Source organism: Chiloscyllium punctatum, chromosome 26, assembly GCF_047496795.1.
Source record: "Chiloscyllium punctatum isolate Juve2018m chromosome 26, sChiPun1.3, whole genome shotgun sequence".
Classification (NCBI taxonomy): Eukaryota; Metazoa; Chordata; class Chondrichthyes; order Orectolobiformes; family Hemiscylliidae; genus Chiloscyllium; species Chiloscyllium punctatum.
In genome coordinates this window covers 6,271,763-6,289,751 of record NC_092764.1, presented here as the reverse complement: position 1 = coordinate 6,289,751, position 17,989 = coordinate 6,271,763, and the positions used below count along the sequence as shown (strand labels likewise).

The window sequence follows — 17,989 nt, the reverse complement described above, 5'->3', positions numbered from 1 at the left end:
AAGTCCCTGGGGCCTGATGGTCTACATCCCAGGGTACTGAAGGAGGTGGCTCTAGAAATCGTGGATGCGTTGGTGATCATTTTCCAAGCTTCTATAGATTCAGGATCAGTTCCTGCGGATTGGAGGGTGGCTAATGTTGTCCCACGTTTTAAGAAAGGAGGGAGAGAGAAAGCAGGGAATTATAGACCAGTTAGTCTGACCTCAGTGGTGGGAAAGATGCTGGAGTCAATTATAAAGGATGAAATTATGACACATCTGGATAGCAGTAACAGGATAGGTCAGAGTCAGCATGGATTTATGAAGGGGAAATCATGCTTGACTAATCTTCTGGAATCTTTTGCGGATGTAACTCTGAAGATGGACAAGGGTGATCCAGTGGATGTCGTGTACCTGGACTTTCAGAAAGCCTTTGATAAAGTCCCACATAGGAGGTGAGTGAGCAAAATTAGGGCGCATGGTATTGGGGCCAAAATACTGACATGGATTGAAAATTGGTTGCCTGACAGGAAGCAAAGAGTAGTGATAACAGCTCCCTTTCGGAATGGCAGGTGGTGACCAGTGGGATACCGCAGGGATCAGTGGTGGGACCGCAGCGTTTTACAATATACACTAATGATATAGATGATGGATTTAAAAGTAATATTAGTAAATTTGCTGATGATACAAAGCTGGGTGGCAGGGTGAAATGTGAGGAGGATGTTAGGAGATTACAGGGTGACCTGGACAGGCTAGGTGAGTGAACAGATGCATAGCAGATGCAGTTTAATGTGGATAAATGTGTGGTTATCCACTTTGGTGGCAAGAACAGGAAGGCAGGTTACTACCTAAATGGAGTCAAGTTAGGTAAAGGGGCAGTACAACGAGATCTAGGTGTTCTTGTACATCAGTCAATGAAAGCAAGCATGCGGGTACAGCAGGCAGTGAAGAAAGCTAATAGCATGCTGGCCTTCATAACAAAAGGGATTAAGTATAGAAGCAAAGAGGTTCTTCTGCAGCTGTACAGGGCCCTGGTGAGATCGCACCTAGAATATTGTGTGCAGTTTTGGTCTCCAAATTTGAGGAACAACATTCTGGCTATTGAGGGAGTGCAGCGCAGGTTCACGAGGTCAATTCCCGGAATGGCGGGTCTACCTTACGTTGAAAGATTGGAACAACTGGGCTTGTATACCCTTGATTTTGGAAGGCTGAGAGGGGATCTGATTGAGACGTGTAAGATTATTAAAGGATTGGACACTCTGGAGGCAGGAAGCATGTTTCCGCTGGTGGGTGAGTCCTGAACCAGAGGACACAGTTTAAAAATAAGGGGTAGGCCATTTGGAACAGAGTTGAGGGGAAACTTCTTCATCCAGAGAGTGGTGGGTGTATGGAATGCTCTGCCCCAGAAGGCTGTGGAGGCCAAATCTCTGGATACTTTCAAGAAAGACTTGGATAGAGCTCTTAAGGATAGTGGAATCAAGGGTTATGGGGATAAGGCAGGAACAGGATACTGGTTGAGGATGATCAGCCATGATCATAATGAATGGTGGTGCTGGCTCGAAGGGCAGAATGGCCTACTCCTGCACCTATTGTCTATATACCTATGCCAGCTAAATATTGTCTCCAGCTCCAGTGATGTTTGCCGAGTAAAATGCAAGAACTGCAAACTAAAGCACCACAGTGCAAGTGTCACACATGCTTTTAGATCACGGAGAGGCTTTAAGGACCAAGAGGTTCACACTTGCTGCTCAATACTTTGCCTCTGCTTGGTTCATGAAGACATTCTGGATATTGCTCGTCCAATTAAGTTTCTGATCAGTGACCACTGGTGACCACCCACTCACCACTGCCTCTCCATCAGACATGAGCTACTTTAATACTGTAGGAGTTATGTATAGTGTAGAATGCTAGCAAATCATCAGCAAACAGTTCCAAATCTGACCTTCTGTCAGTGTAGCCATTCACCCATGACTCATATTTGAGGTTTATTATTGAGGAAAATCAGAGCATTTATTTAAAAGTTTTATAACCTGGTCTTACCAGACACAAGCCATTTCTTGAAAGGGTCACTTTATAATGATTAGGATGGGTGCTCTCATTGAACTGAAAGTATTGAGTTTAACTGCATTCAATTACAACAAGGAGTATCCTGTAGTGGACAGTGGGGAACCGGCAAATATAGTGTATCTGGATTTCCAGAAGGCATTCGACAAGGTGCCACACAAAAGGCTGCTGCATAAGTTAAAGGTTCATGGCATCACAGCCAATATATTTGTATGAATAGAATATTGGTTCACTAATAGAAAGCAAAGAATGGGGATAAATGGATGTTTTTCTGGTTGGTAATCAGTGGCTAGTGGTGTGTCTCAGGGATGTGTTGGGACTACAATTGTTTACAATTTACATAGATGATTTCGAGTTGGGGACCAAGTATAGTGTGTGAAAGTTCACAGATGACACTAAAATGAATGGTAGAGCAAAGTGGACAGAGGACACTGAAAGTCTGTAGAGGGATACAGATAGGTTAAGTGAGTGGGCAAAGTTCTGGCAGATGGAGTACAACGTTGGTAAATGTGAGATCATCCAGTTTGGTAGGAATAACAGCAAAATGGACGATTATTTAAATGTGAAAAATTACAGCATGCTGCTGTGCTGAGGGACCTGGGAATCCTTGTGCAGGAATCACAAAAAGTTGGTTTGCAGGTGTAGCAAGTAATTTAGAAGGCAAATGGAATATTGTCATTCATTGCTAGAGGGATGGAGTTTAAAAGTACGGAGGTTACACTGCAGCTGTATAAGGTGCTAGTGAGGCCACACCTGGAGTACTCTATACAGTTTTGATCTCTTTTCTTGAGAAAAGGATATACTGGTACTGAAAGGGGACCAGAGGAGGTCCACGAGGTTGATTCTGGATTAGAGGTTACCTTATGAGGAGAAATTGAGTAGACTGAGACTGGAATTTAGAAGAATGAGAGGACGTCTGATAGAAATATATAAAATATTGAAGGGGATAGGATAGGATAGTAGCAGGGAGGTTTCTCCTGTGGTGGGTGAAATAGAACTAGGGGGCATAGCATCAAATAAGGGGTATCAGATTTAGGACTGAGTTGAGGAGGAACTTCTTCACCCAAAGCGTTGTGAATCTGTGGAATTCCCTGCACAGCGAAGCAGTTGAGGTTACTTTGTTGAATGCTTTTAAGACAAAGATGGATAGATTTTGAGCAGTAAAGGAATAAGGGCTATGGTGAGCGGGTGGGTAACTGGAGCTGAATCCACAAACAATTCAGCCATGATTTTATTGAATGTGCAGCAGGCTCAAAAGGCAAAATGGCCTACTCCCGCTCCTATTTCTTATGTTCTTATGATATCTCTGTCAATAAATATGCCATCTGTGTGGGCATTCATATACAGTAGCAATAAATTTGATGCATTTAATCCCCCGTATATTTTGCGTTAGTTTCGCTTGCTTTTTCCAGAGGTGCTGGAGGACAACTTGTACTAGTACTTTTACAACATGACAGTGGGAGAAGGGAGAAAAACAAAAGAAAATTACTCCTCTGGATAGCACAGTTTCACATCTTAGTCTTATCAGACAATGACCGCCATTGGCATCAGAATCACTGAATTTCCCATAAGTCATGTTATTGTGTACAAATTCCTACACAGCTAATTTCTTCTCTCAGCTACACTGTTAGGGAAAGCATCCAGTGAAGTGCTTTTCCCCACTGTGCTAAGGGGATTAAGTGAATCATCTGAGTTGCTCTTGTTTACATCATCAGGAAGATGAACAACAACAGATGCCTATCTTAATCTCTTTCCTCTTACTCTCTGGCAAATGGTGCAACACATTTGAAGACTTAAAGGGAAGTTGAAATTATAAGCAAACAAGTGAAAATTACACTCAGTAAAATGCATACTCCTGTCACGCTGACTCACCAAAGATTCTTAGTCAGCACCTTCCAAACTTACAACTACTTCCATTAAGAAGGAAGGGCAGCAGATACAGAGAAACATCAGCCTCTGCAAGCTCCTTCAAGTTCCTGCAAGTTCCCCTCCAAGGCACTCACTATCCTGAATTGGAAATATATCACCATACTTCACCAAAATTCTGGAATTCCCTCCCCAAGAGCATTGTGAGTCAACCTGCACATTTGGACTGCAGTGATCAAGAAGGCATCTCACCACCACTTTCTCATGGGTAACTAGGGACAGACAATAAATGCTAACCAGCCATTTACATCCACTTCGCACAAATGAATAAAAATAACTAAATTTTATTACAGTTACGCAGCTCTTACTTGAGAATTTTCGCTGTCTAGTTGATGCTCAGTTCAGCTTAAATATGTATATTTTCTATCTCACTGACTTCAGAGCAATCTATGCCCAATAAACTACTATGATATCTCTGTCAATAAATATGCCATTTGGTTCATATTTTGACACCTGGGACAAATTTCACAAACAATCAACAACATTCTAAATAAAGCAATATATAACATTCTTAAAAAAAATGTCAATTTGCCACATTTCCAAGTAAGAAGAGGTAACAACTGATTGGCAACAAAATAAGGCATGCTATTGAAATGCAAAGCGCATTACAATGGATTAAGCAAAATAATATGCCTGACTAATACTTGCATCTTTTGGTGGAAAGTTAAGAGATTTATTTGTTATTGGATAAGTTGACTTCAAAAGCATTTTTGGCAATAGGAAATTTAAAGTAAGTCAATTCTCAAAATCAGACTCTCTATTCTGAGCCAGAGAGATTCACAATTATAAAGAAAGATTGACAAGTCAGCCCAGTTCTAAGACTGGGGCCATATTGTGACATCCTATCAACAGAGGGTAAAATTCTTCTCATTTAGCTCCAGTTAATCCTGAAAACTAATTCCCAAATGAGAAGAGCAGCTTTGTGTCACGACAAATCTTGCTGGTGGTAACCAAGCTTCTTAGTTTTAGTACATACTCCTCCACCTCTAAACTTCAGCCAAGTTCTCTTCAGTAAATGGATGCTTTTCTATGTGGAGGGAATGGGTACACAATGCTAGGCAACTCTCTCTAGTGTGTGCACTTCTCCCATTTGAAGCTGTTTTTGGCACTCCCTGCTTTAGGAAGGATGTTGTGAAACGTGAAAGGGTTCAGAAAAGACTTAAAAGGATGTTGCCAGAGTTGGAGGGTTTGAGCTATAGGGAGAGGCTGAATATTCCCAGAAATACATCCAGCGAAGTTATTTGGATGGAACTGAGAAATAAGAAAGGGATGATCACCTTATTGGGATTGTATTATAGCCCCTCTATTAGTCGTCGGGAAAATGAGAAACAAACTTGTAAGGAGATCTTAGCTATCTGTAAGAAAAAGAGGGTGGTTATGGTAGGGGCTTTTAACTTTTCAAACATAGACTGGGACTGCCATAGTGTTATTGGCTTAGATGGAAAGAAATTTGTTAAGTGTACAAGAAAATTGAGTCACTATGAGGATGTACCTACTAGAGAAGGTGCAAAACTTGACCTCCTCCTGGGAAATAAGGCAGGGCAGGTGACTGAGGAGTCAGTGGGGGGAAATGATAGTGATGGAAAAGGATAGACCAGATCTAAAAGTTGAAGTTCTAAATTGGAAGAAGGTTAATTTTGACAGTATTAGGCACAAACTTTCAAAAGCTGATTGGTGCAGATGTTCATGGGTAAAAGGATGGCTGGAAAATGGGAAGCCTTCAGAAATAAGATAACGAGAATCCAGAGAAAGTATATTCCTGTACGGGTAGATGGAAAGGCTGGTGTAGGGAATGCTCGATGACTAGAGAAATTGTGGGTTTGGGTAAGAAAAAGAAGAAGCATATGTCAGGTATAGACAAGAGAGTTCAAGTGAATCCTTAGAGTATATAAAGGTAGTAAGAGTATACTCAAAAGGGAAATCAGGAGGGCAAAAAGGGGACATGAGATAACTTTGGCAAATTGGGTTAAGAAGAGTTTTTACAAATACATTAAGGTCAAAAGGGTAACTAAGGAGAGAACAGGGCCCCTCAAAGATCAGCAAGGCAGCCTTTGTATGGAGCCACAGAAAATGGGGGAGACACATGTGCTTCCTTTTTTTTAACCTAAAATTGGTTCGGCCACTGTTGGAATACTGAGTGCAATTCTGGTCTCCTTTCTATCGGATAGATGTTGTGAAACTTGAAAGGGTTTGGAAAAGATTTACAAGGATGTTGCCGGGATTAGAGGATTTGAGCTATCAGGAGGGGTTGAATAGGCTTGGGCTGTTTTCCTTGGAGCGTTGGAGGCTGAGGGGTGACCTTATAGAGGTTTACAAAATTGTGAGGGGCATGGATAGGATAAATAGACAAAGTCTTTTCCCTGGGGTGGGGGAGTCCAGAACTAGAGGGCATAGGTTTAGAGTGAGAGGGGAAAGATATAAAAGAGACCTAAGTGGTGACTTTTTCATGCAGAGGGTGGTACGTGTGTGGAATGGGCTGCCAGAGGAAGTGGTGGAAGCTAGTACAATTGCAACATTTAAGAGGCATTCAGATGGGTATATGAATAGGAAGGGTTTGGTGGGCCAGATGCTGGCAGATGGGGCTAGATTGGGGTAGGATATCTGGTCGGCATGGACACATTTGACCGAAGGGTCTGTTTCCGTGCTGTACATCTCCATGACACTGTGACTCTAGAACTCCTTTTTCCCTTGTGACTCCCTATTAGGTGCCCAATAAGGTAAAATCGTGGCACACATACCCTTTTTAGACAAAAGCCTCAGAGAATTTCCGGAATAAATTTTGCTCAAATATCAGTGACAGACGTTCTCCCAAAGTGTTTCAGAGGCTCTCCTCACAGTTCTAGCCCCAATGACTATGAAATGGTGAGTATATCTTACTCACAAATAACTTGCTGCTGTCAGGAGAGACAGTTAATTAAACATTGACTCGCAAAAATTTTGAAAAGCACTAGCAAGCAGCTATAAAACAAAATGGCTGTTTCTAATACTGTCTTCACACTCTTTCTCAAGAGATCGTTATCCCCTAAACACAAGTTAAACGACGTTTCAACTTAAAACCCAAATGTTGGCAATCTCTTTACCACCTCAAGTATTTGCTGAAATTGTTCCCTAAGAGCTAGCCACTTATTATATAATTATATTATTAATTATATCACACCAGTGAAAGATCATTTGTGATCGTATGTGCAAACCTCAATAAAATCTTTAGTAAAGGCTAAATACAACATGAATCTTTTTGAGTACTTACTTATTAACTGGCAACTCTGTAGAACAAAGGTAGCTGCTTTCCTTTGCTCTTCATCCTGAGATTCAGCTACTATTTGGATCATAAGTGGAAGCCCATTGCTTTGCAGTAGCTGATACTGATGTGCTTCTAAAAACAAATATTTTGGTTTTACTCCTTACATTTACTAACCAAGGACAGATACAAATTCCCAAAATGTAAATGTCAAATTGCTTTATAGAAAATGTGATAAAGGCAGGTGTTGGAACTCTTAAGAAAATGCAGAGAATGCTGAAGAAACTCAGAAGGTCTGGCAACATCTGAGAGAGAGAGATACAAAGTAGACGTTTTGAGTCTGATATGACTCTTTTTCACAACTGACTGTTCAAAGTGATGCTGCCAGACCTGCTGAGTTTCTTCAGCATTCTGTGTTTGTTACAGAAAATGGTATGTCTCAATTACAGAATAAACAAAGATTTGTAAATGTTGGAAATCTGAACAAATTACCCAAAAAAAGTTGTGGCAAACATCAGTTCATGATTCGTATGTTTCAGAATATGAATTTTAATTTTAGGAATTTAAGTTCTAACTGTGAAAAAAGTGGAAACATCTGATTTCAAAACTGTAATTCAAACAACTTTGGAGTTAACTGCAGGCAAACATGAGAGGAAAATTAATACCTCAACATGACATCTTATAACTCAATGAAATCTAATTAAATAACTTCACTTTCATCACTTCATGTTTGTTTTGCCTGAAGGCAAGTCTTTGACTATTAATGCTCCATTATGAGCTTTTTTTGTCCGTGCTGGTTTGTCATTGCTTTTCACTGTTGGAAGCAGGGCAAGGAGGCAGACCCCAAAATTACTCAGTTCAAACAGGATAAATAAATTATCAAATTAAAATACTTTTCTATACATTTTTAAGTGATGTTTACATGGGAGTCCTTTTTTCAGACAAATGATCTATAAGCTCCCAGTAACACCATTTAATTTTTGATCATAAAGAGCACTTCTTGGTAACTGAAATTCATCAATTTTCAAGGGAACATGACACATAATACAAGTTTCTTAATTGTTACCACATATGTTCTGTATAATGTATTCACTACCAAATGAAATCTCAAGTCCATAATCTACTTACAAGTTTTTAGCAATACTGATAATAGTTTTTGAACTGATGCTGTATCATTGACAAACAAGAAAAGTTTTTAACACAGTCAAAATCTATCCAGTTGCACATTGATACAACTATTTGCCTGTCATTTTAACAGGATTATAACCTATCTATTTTAAAGTGGCTAACACTAATGTTAAGATTGCAAAACCAAAACTCTGTGGATCCTGGAAATCTGAAAAAAGAATAGTGTTGGAAATACACAGCAGGTCAGGCAGCATCTTTAATAAGAAAATTAGAGTTAACATTTTAGATCTGTGACATTCTGTCAGAACTGGGTTCTACAGTATTGAATGTTTATAGGCCTGAATGCTGTTTCTCTCATTACAGATAATGCCAGACCTATTGAGTATTTCTGGTTTGTTCCTATTTATGTTGCACAAGAGCTCAGCCAATATAAAGCACTGCATTTTACAGGGGAACTGACTACTTTTCCCATTTCTCACGCTAACTAAAAAGTCAGTCAGAAACTAGCCAAAGACAAACAGCTGCTGCATTACATCATAGCTGGTGTTAATAAAGGGTCTTCTGCCATTCAGAGCTGCCAGCCAATCCAACTGACTAGACAAATATATATAGGAAGCTTCCTTCTGGTGGAGACCAAAAGTATTCACAATCTAACTTAAAGTCACTGCTCCAGTCTAATAATAAGACAGCTATGGGATGTACAGTGGTTAATAGCACAATTAGCTTTGATGATGGAAATTCCAGCCAAATCTTCAACCATGGTTGCTCATGAATATTTGGATGAAGTACTGGAGGTACACCAGTACCTGAGAAATGCTGCACCAGGAGGATCAGTATCTTAAAGACTAGGAAAGGAAGTGAGGGCAAACAGCAAGATTTTCTGAGGCTGAACTTTCTGTATATTTGTAGCTTTTTAACAAAAATACTATGCCATACACATTGCTGGAGATGAAGAGCTGGTTCTTGCAAGCTTTGGCTAACTGCAAGCTAGTAGAGGTGACTATGCCACCACATCTAGGCAGTCAGGTCTGAGGTTGCCACCTGTGGTCTCAACAGGGCAAAAGAACAGCCAAGTGCCGACAGAAAATCAATGACCTATTCTACGTTGCCAGGGTAAGTGTTCTCTGCTATCTCACTCCACTCCACCTTTGCCATTGCACCCACCTCAGATCAAAACTCATGCTGATAGGACTGATAAATTAAACTGCATTTATTTCAATGCAAGGGACCTAACAGGGGAGGCAGATGAACTCAGGGCGTGGTTAGGAACATGGGACTGGGATATCATAGCAATTACACAAACATGGCTCAGGGATGGACAGGACTGGCAGCTTAATGTTCCAAGATACAAATGCTACAGGAAGGACAGAAAGGGAGGCAAATAAGGAGGAGGAGTGCCGTTTTAGATAAGCGATAGCATTACAGCTGTGCTGAGGGAGAATATTCCTGGAAATATATTCAGGGAAGTTATTTAGGTGGAACTGAGAAATAAGAAAGGGATGATCACCCTATTGGGATTGTATTATAGATCCCCTAATAGTCAGCAAGAAATTGAGAAACAAATTTGTAAGGAGATCTCAGCTATCAGTAAGAATAATAGGGTGGTTACGGTAGGGGATTTTAACTTTCCAAACATAGACTGGGACTGCCATAGTGTTAAGGGTTTAGATGGAGAGGAATTTGTTAAGTGTGGACAAGAAAATGTTCCCATTCAGTATGTGGATGTACCTACTAGAGAAGGTGCAAAACTTGACCTACTCTTGGGAAATAAGGCAGGGCAGGTGACTGAGGTGTCAGTGGGGCAGCACTTTGGGGCCCGTGACTATAATTCTATTAGTTTTAAAATAGTGATGGAAAAGGATAGAACAGATCTAAAAGTTGAACTTCTAATTTAAAGGAAGGCTAGTTTTGATGGTATCAGGCAAGAACTTTCAAAAGCTGGTTGGGGACAGATGTTCAGAGGTAAAGGGATGGCTGGAAAATGGGAAGCTTTCAGAAATGAGATAACGAGAGCCCAGAGACAGAATATTCCAGTTAGGGTGAAAGGAAAGGATGGTGGGTATCAGGAATGCTGGATGACTGGAGAAATTGAGGGTTTGGTTCAGAAAAGGAAGGAAGCATATCTCAGGTATAGAGAGGATAGATACAGCTTACAGCTGTACTGAGGGAGGATATTCCTGGAAATACATTCAGGGAAGTTATTTGGGTGGAACTGAGAAATAAGAAAGGGATGATCACCTTATTGGGATTGTATTATAGGCTCCCTAATAGTCAGAGGGAAATTGAGAAATAAACTTGTCACGAGATCTCAGCTATCTGTAAGAATAATAGGGTGGTTTTGGTAGGGGATTTTAACTTTCCAAACATAGACTGGGATGCCATAGTGTTAAGGGTTTAGGTACTGCACGTATGGAATGAGCTGCCAGAGGAAGTAGTGGAGGCTAGTACAATTGCAACATTTCAAAAGCATCTGGATGGGTATCTGAATAGGAAGGGATTGAAGGGATATGGGCCGGGTGGGCCTAGATTGGGTTGGGATATCTGGTCGGCATGGACAAGTTGGACCAAAGGTCTGTTTCCATGCTGTACATCTCTATGACTTTGCCCAATCTTACTACAATCTGTAACATCTTCCCTCATTTGACCTCAAACTCCCAATCTTTCACAACACTAACCCTGCATGGCCTCAGCAGTCTGAATATATTACCGCCTTTCTTCTACCTGCACCAGTCATTAGTCATGCGACCCAATTTCAACCTATCCTATGCCTCTTATTTTCCCTGGTCCAGGAGTTGGCCCATAGTGGGTCAGAAAGTGTCCAGTCAGCAGGAAGGGTGCCTCAGCAGACAGAGAATCCTAGCTCTGGCAGAAGAAGACTGGTATTGCTCTTGCAGAAATACCAAGACATCCATCACCAGCCAACAGGTTAACTACCATTCCTTATTCTACCCCAACTCTCATAGTAACACCACTGGCTGTGTAACCACTTATAAGCACTGGCTGCAACATCTTCTCTCTTTTTGTTCTGCAAGTGGTAGCAGGATGTCCATGAAGAAACAATTGGCACTATGAGATGCCAATTCTTCAAGGATAAGAGTACAGAGGCCTTGAAGAAAGCATCAGCAAGGTTGCCTCTTGAACCTTCAAAAAGCACAGATATTATCATTACTGTGACAATGTTAGCCTTAGAAATCTGGAGAGCACAATCTGGTGACCAAGTCACATCAACAGGTTTGCAGCTGGCCTACAAAGAAGTCACTCAGACTGCTGGCACTCATAGACTGCTACAGAGCTAGCACATACTCAGTCCAGTGCAGAAGAGATCCCAATGGTGTCACCAATCAGGGACTTCATCCACACGCACAAGGGAGGAATAGCAATAGCAGACAATTAAATGGTATGCAATGGCCCTCCTGGGCTAGAAGCTGCAGGAGTACAACTACATGCATAACTATCTGACTGGCTCCACAGATAGCTCACTATTAAAAGCAAGGATCAGAACCCTCAGGGTCTACTGGGAAGTACTCATGCCTGCAACTCTGTCATCTCAGCCATTGGTCCTCAGGACTGAAAGCATGACATAAGGAAACAGGGAACAAGGTGTGTATTGTAGGTGCTCCTTCCTTGCAGAGATGATGTGATGCCAGAAGACACCCAGTGGGAGGCAGAACTACATAAAGTTCCCTCAAAGATTTCTTCTCAGGACACTCCCAAGGAAGCTCTGCTGTCCATCTCCACCCTGCTTGAGATTGCACTCTCTGTGGAATCTCACATTTGTAAAAATTATATTGTTTTGGAACTACATCTGTTTGTTTGACTCTAACGTGTGGGCTATGCCAGCATAATGTCTAACATCATGTTCAGATAGGATTATACCATACAGAAGAAATATACTAGGCAATATATCCTGTTGATACAATTGCTCCAAGTCCTAAAATGCACCTACTTATTCCTTGGCCTTTAGGTTCAAAAGTGCTGGTGTGAAGAAGGTTAAGTCTGGGACAGGAAGGTATGCTTCATATAGATCTCCATTCTGTTCAGTGCATGGGTTTGTATGTAATTTTGTTTATCTTTAAAGGCTACACATTGCTGCATTCTGCAATCCCTTCTTTCACTTGTTGTAAATACTTCATTATTTTATTTTCTGCATTTTTGATTGTGGACTAAAATGGAAATAGAACTATTTAAAATCATATACTGTGGAAGGAATTGTTCCACTTTTAAAAACAAATTTCTGAAACTCAAAATTTATGGTGTTACTGTGCTACTATTATAGTCAAGCAGTGAGGGAGGCTCTTAGACAGCATGGCACCAGGTGGGCACAGAATGACTTTTGGCAGGCAACAAGTAGTTGATTGGTTTGTGCAATGGTGACCTGTCATGGAAGCAAAGATTCATCCTGATGACAACTCTCTGATTCCTGGGGAGCTGAACAGCTTGTGGGTGTGAATAATATAAGAAGTCTTCAGATTGATGGAAGAGCAAACGGTATGTCTCTTTCTCTCTGCAGCAAAGGGACCTGAAGTGAGAAAAAAGCCAGTTATTTTCTCCCCACCAGCTGGTGTAGGCTGTTGCTTTTAACTGGTAAGTAAGAACCACCTGTAGTTTGTGTTCCAAATGCATTGTGCCTTCTATGAAGAAGCGAAAAGAACTTGGAGTGAAGAAAACAAAATTCCTGCTAAGCAAAAGGAATATTCCAACAGATCCTGCCATCCATTAAACCAATATCTTCTATTTGCCTGAGTCTGTCAGTATGTGTATGTGGGGATTTTAAAAAGGGGATTTGAGTTTTAACTAGTAGAGGCTTATATGTTGATTGTTCATAGCTGTTTATTTCTGATTAGAGTTTACATATTTCAGATAAATAGTAGTTCTTGGCATCATGGTAGCCCACAAACCCACCAACACACTAAAACAGCAGCTAATGAACTTGAAAGATCCTGTACAGACAACAAGCAAAACTAATGTAATTTACAAAATACTGTTCAAGGACTGTAACAAACACTACATTGGACAAGCAGGCAGAAAACTAGCCACCAGGATACATGAACACCAACTAGCCACAAAACGACATGACCCTCTCTCACTGGTATCCTCACATATGGATGAGGAAGGAGATCACTTCGACTGGGACAACACATCCATCTTAGGACAAACCAAACAGAGACACGCACGAGAATTTCTAGAAGCATGGCATGGAACTCTATCAACAAACACATCGAGTTCGACCCAATCTACCACATGCTGAGAAAAAGAACAGGAAATGACAGCATCACAGGAAATGACACCCCCATAGGAAATGATATCACCAACTCAAAGAAACCCAAACATATGAATAGAAAGCAGGAATTATGTACACTGCTTCGCCTGAGGCTCACTGAAGATGTTACCTAGTAGGGTGACGAAACGTCTGAAAATGAACCTCCCAGCTCAGCGAGCAAATCTACATCCAAAACCTTAACCTGACCTACAAATCTTCTCAAAACTCACTGTTTTAACTGGCAACTCATCACTACCCAGCGAGAAAACTTGTCACTCAGGATGAGCATAAAAGATGTCGGGCATTATTCCTGACGTCAAGACGGTCATAGAGATGTACAGTACGGAAACAGACCTTTCAGTCCAACTCGTCCATGCCGACCAGATATCCTAACCTAATCTAGTACCATTTGCCAGCATTTGGCCCATATCCCTCTAAACCCTTCCAATTCACATACCCATTCAGATGCCTTTTAAATGCTGTAATTGTACCAGCCTCCACCACTTCCTCTGGCAGCTCATTCTGTACACGCACCATCCTCTGCATGAAAAGGTTGCCCCTTAGGTACCTTTTGTATCTTTCCCCATTCACCCTAAACCTATGCCCTCTAGTTCTGGACTCCCCACATCAGGGAAAAGACCTTGTCAATTCACCCTATCCATGCCCCTCATGATTTTATAGATCTCTGTAAGGTCACCCCTCACCCTCCAACGCTTCAGAACATCTTGCCCGATTCTGCCACAAAACTCACGAGAGCCCATATGGCTCAGGTTCCTTTGAGATTCTGCTCTAAGTATTTTGCACTCTCTAATAATTGCAGTAAAACTGAATAAATTCAATTAACAGCTGCTTAGCAACAATGACTGAATGAAGATGGTGAAATTGAACTGACATGACATTTGCAGCAAATGCATTCATATAAATTGATGTTAATATTTTACTTTTTACTAAAATTTATGTTACTCTCTTAATTGGTTTGTGGGTGTACATTCTAACTGGAGACAACAGCAGCTGAGGCAGATTCTAGGATTGATTTCAAATTTCTAGACTAATTCCCTAGTTCTACGACTGGCTTTGGTGTACCTTTTTGAGATAATGCTCCTGGCCCTGAATGCTGTCCAGTGACCATTGCTGAAGAATGCATGCCTGTGGATATCAGAAGAAAGCTAATGCATTGAGCTCATTTGTGAAGCTACTCATGGTCTAACAGAATGCTAACAGAGTCACTTCAAAAATGGCCTCTTGAGTGAAACCCAGAGGCTTTCCATGGTCCAGGAGCTATACTCTAGATAAAGTGTTATTTTTGGAGAATTGAAGAAAAACATGGCAAAAATAAAAAATGAAAACTTGTGGCAGAAAATATTTATTTCTTCAAGACTTACAAACTCCTGATCTTTGAAATACTCAATTACTTGCAGATCTTCATTTCATATCTTATGTCAAGCATGGTGAACTCCCAGCGTTTAGCTCCATTGTACCCATAGCTTTGCTGCTAATTTGCAGCAGTGCTCTCACTTCATTTAAGAGGTATAAAGATACAAATACTTTGCTCGCATAATCTCTATCACTTACCACATCCATCAGTACAGTGCCCAATAGCAAGAATAATGCCCAATTTACTGTTTATGTCAAGATCATTCTGTAACAACAGTGCTACAAGCTTGGGTACGATAAAATATTCCGATAAGCGGGAAACCACAGGAGCTGTCAAAAAATAAGCATGTCAGATATCATATTTTTCCTTTAAAATACATTTCCTTTTCAAATTAAAAATAAGGCCACATCCTGGTACTCTAATCTTAGATTTAAAAGGCCATAAATCTACGAATCTTTTAGATTTTTTTTATATCGTGCTGCTTTGTGAAGTTCCAAAATTTCTAGCTTCTTACCATTAATGAATTATCCTGTTCTATCTGTTTTAGGACCAAAGTGGAGGAGTTTAAACTAAAATTAACCTCCTGCCATTATGTCCATTCATTTAATTTATATTACCTTTTTTAATTGTTGTGTTACATCTAAACTACTTGGAGTTCTATCTACCTTTGTGTCACTGGCAAACTTAGATTTGTGGGCTTCTACCCAACCATCTAAGTTATTAATAAATAAAGTGAATAGTTGAGTCCTCAAAACAGATTTTTATGGGACACTACTAGCTACATTCTGTCAATAAGTGAACCTGCCCTTTAACCGACATTCTCTCTAATGACAGTCAGCCAATTTACTAATCAGGGCATTAATATTCCTTCACGTTTTTTGACCAAGCTTTGACAAAGGCTCAGTTAGACTCGAAACGTCAGCTCTTTTCTCTCCTTACAGATGCTGTCAGACCTGCTGAGATTTTCCAACAGTAGTGATCTTGTCACCTCGACACCTAGGTTAATATAATGGTTACATGGCAGATGGTGAAATTTGAATTTAATTAATCTGGAATTAAAAGCTAGTCTAATGGTAGCTACGAGACAATTGTCAATCATTAAGATCATGGCTGATCTACCCATTGTTTCAGCTCCTCCTACCTGCATTATCCCCATAACCCTTAATTCCCCTACCATGCAAAAACCCATCCAACTGTGTCCTACAGACTAGTCAGAAAACAGCTTGGCAGAGTCATACTCATAGAATCATATTATGCAGACCGTGTCCTAGAGACTCATTATCATCATCGCTGGCTATGCCCTGTCCAACCAACAGACTCTTCTTCAGGCGGTAAAGGCATTGAGGATGCGACCTCTGCAGTGGCTAACTCAGACTCCAAGGTTTCTTCAACACTAGATGGAGGGGGAGAACCTAGATGAGTAAGCCACCATCGTTGCAGACTTCATTTGCAAGTTCATAGAGGACTATATGCCAAAGAAGTCAATCCGTGTGTTCCCGAACTGGAAACCTTGGATGAAGCACAAAATCCACTACCTACTGAGGATCAGGCATATGACATTCAGGTCGGATGACCCAAACCTTCACTGGAAATCCAGATATGACCGCCGCAAAGCCATTAGAGATGCCAAGAAGCAGTACTGGACCAAGTTGGAAGCCCAAACTAAACACATCGACAACTACAGCCTGTGGCAAGGCATACACAACATAACAGGATACAAAATGAAGCAGAATAAAATAGTGGATAAAAACACTGATGGACTCAATATTTTCTATGCTTGGTTCGAACAGAATGCCCCGACAGACCCAGACTACCGTTCCCTCTGTCACCGCTGCAGACATCCTAGCCTTGCACTCAGATTCTGTGCAGACTTGCTGGTGGAAGTATTCACACATCTTCAACTGCTCCTTGCTACAATGTGGAGTTCCTACCTGCTTCAAGAAGACCACCATCATTCCAGCACCAAAGAAAACACATGCAACGTGCCTCAACGACTACCGCCCAATGGCTCTGACCTCCATTACCATGAAATGCTTTGACAAGTTAGCCATGGCCTACATCAACTCTAGCCTCACAACCTGCCTCGATCCCCTGCAATTTGCCTACCCGTGAAACAGATCCTCAGCAGAAACCACATCCCGAGTCCTGCACTCATTCCTGGAACATCTGGATGACAAGGCTCCTACTCATTGACTACAGTTCTGCCTTCAATACCACAATCCCTACCAGACTAATCTCAAAATTCTAAGGCCTAGGTCTCAGCTCCGCCCTCTGCAACTGGATCTTCAGCTTCCTGACCCACAGACTGCAATCACTGAAGATAGACACCAGCTTATCCTCCATGATGATCCTCAATACTGGGTGCTCGGCAAGGATGTGTAGTCAGCCCCCCACTACACTCCCTGTAAACCGATGATTGTGGAGCCAAATTTCATGCAAATGCCAACACAAGTTTGCTGACAACACCACCATCATAGGCCAGGTATCAAACAATGCTGAGTCAGAATACAGGAAGGAAATTCAGTGCTTGGTTTCGTGGTTCAATGATAACGATCTCTCTCCCAATGTCAGCAAGACAAAAGAACTGATCATTGACTTCAGGAAGAAAGGTGAACACACCCCCATCTACATCAACGGAGCTGAGGTGGAGACAGTCGAGAGTGACAAGTTCCCAGGAATGTCGATAATCAACAATGTGTGCTGGACCTCCCGCATAGGTGTGACAATCAAGAAGGTACAACAATGCCTCTTCTTCCTAGGAGGCTTAGGAAACTCGGCATGCCCATAAGGACCCTGACCAACTTTCACAATGCATCAAAGAAAGCATTCAATCTGGGTGCGTAACAGCTTGGTACGGCAACTGCTCTGCCCAGGATTGTGAGAAACTACAGTAAGTTGTATGCACAGTCCAGACCATCACGGAAACCAAACTCCCATCCATGCACACCATTTTTCATGTCTTATATCTGCGAAAGGCTGCCACATCATCATAAATCCCTCTGACCCGGTTATATGGTCTTCC

General features: G+C 41.3%; 1 protein-coding gene across 1 annotated transcript in view; it reads right to left on the bottom strand.

Moving 5' to 3' along the window:
• Nucleotides 1-17,989, bottom strand: part of terb1 (telomere repeat binding bouquet formation protein 1) — a 211,330-nt gene that overhangs the window by 107,059 nt on the left and 86,282 nt on the right. Inside the window, exons 11-12 of the mRNA XM_072547806.1 lie at nt 15,165-15,296; nt 7,214-7,339 (exon numbers count right to left, since the gene is read on the bottom strand). Of these exons, the coding sequence (XP_072403907.1) occupies nt 7,214-7,339; nt 15,165-15,296 (258 nt within the window). The remainder of the gene's footprint in view (nt 1-7,213; nt 7,340-15,164; nt 15,297-17,989) is intronic.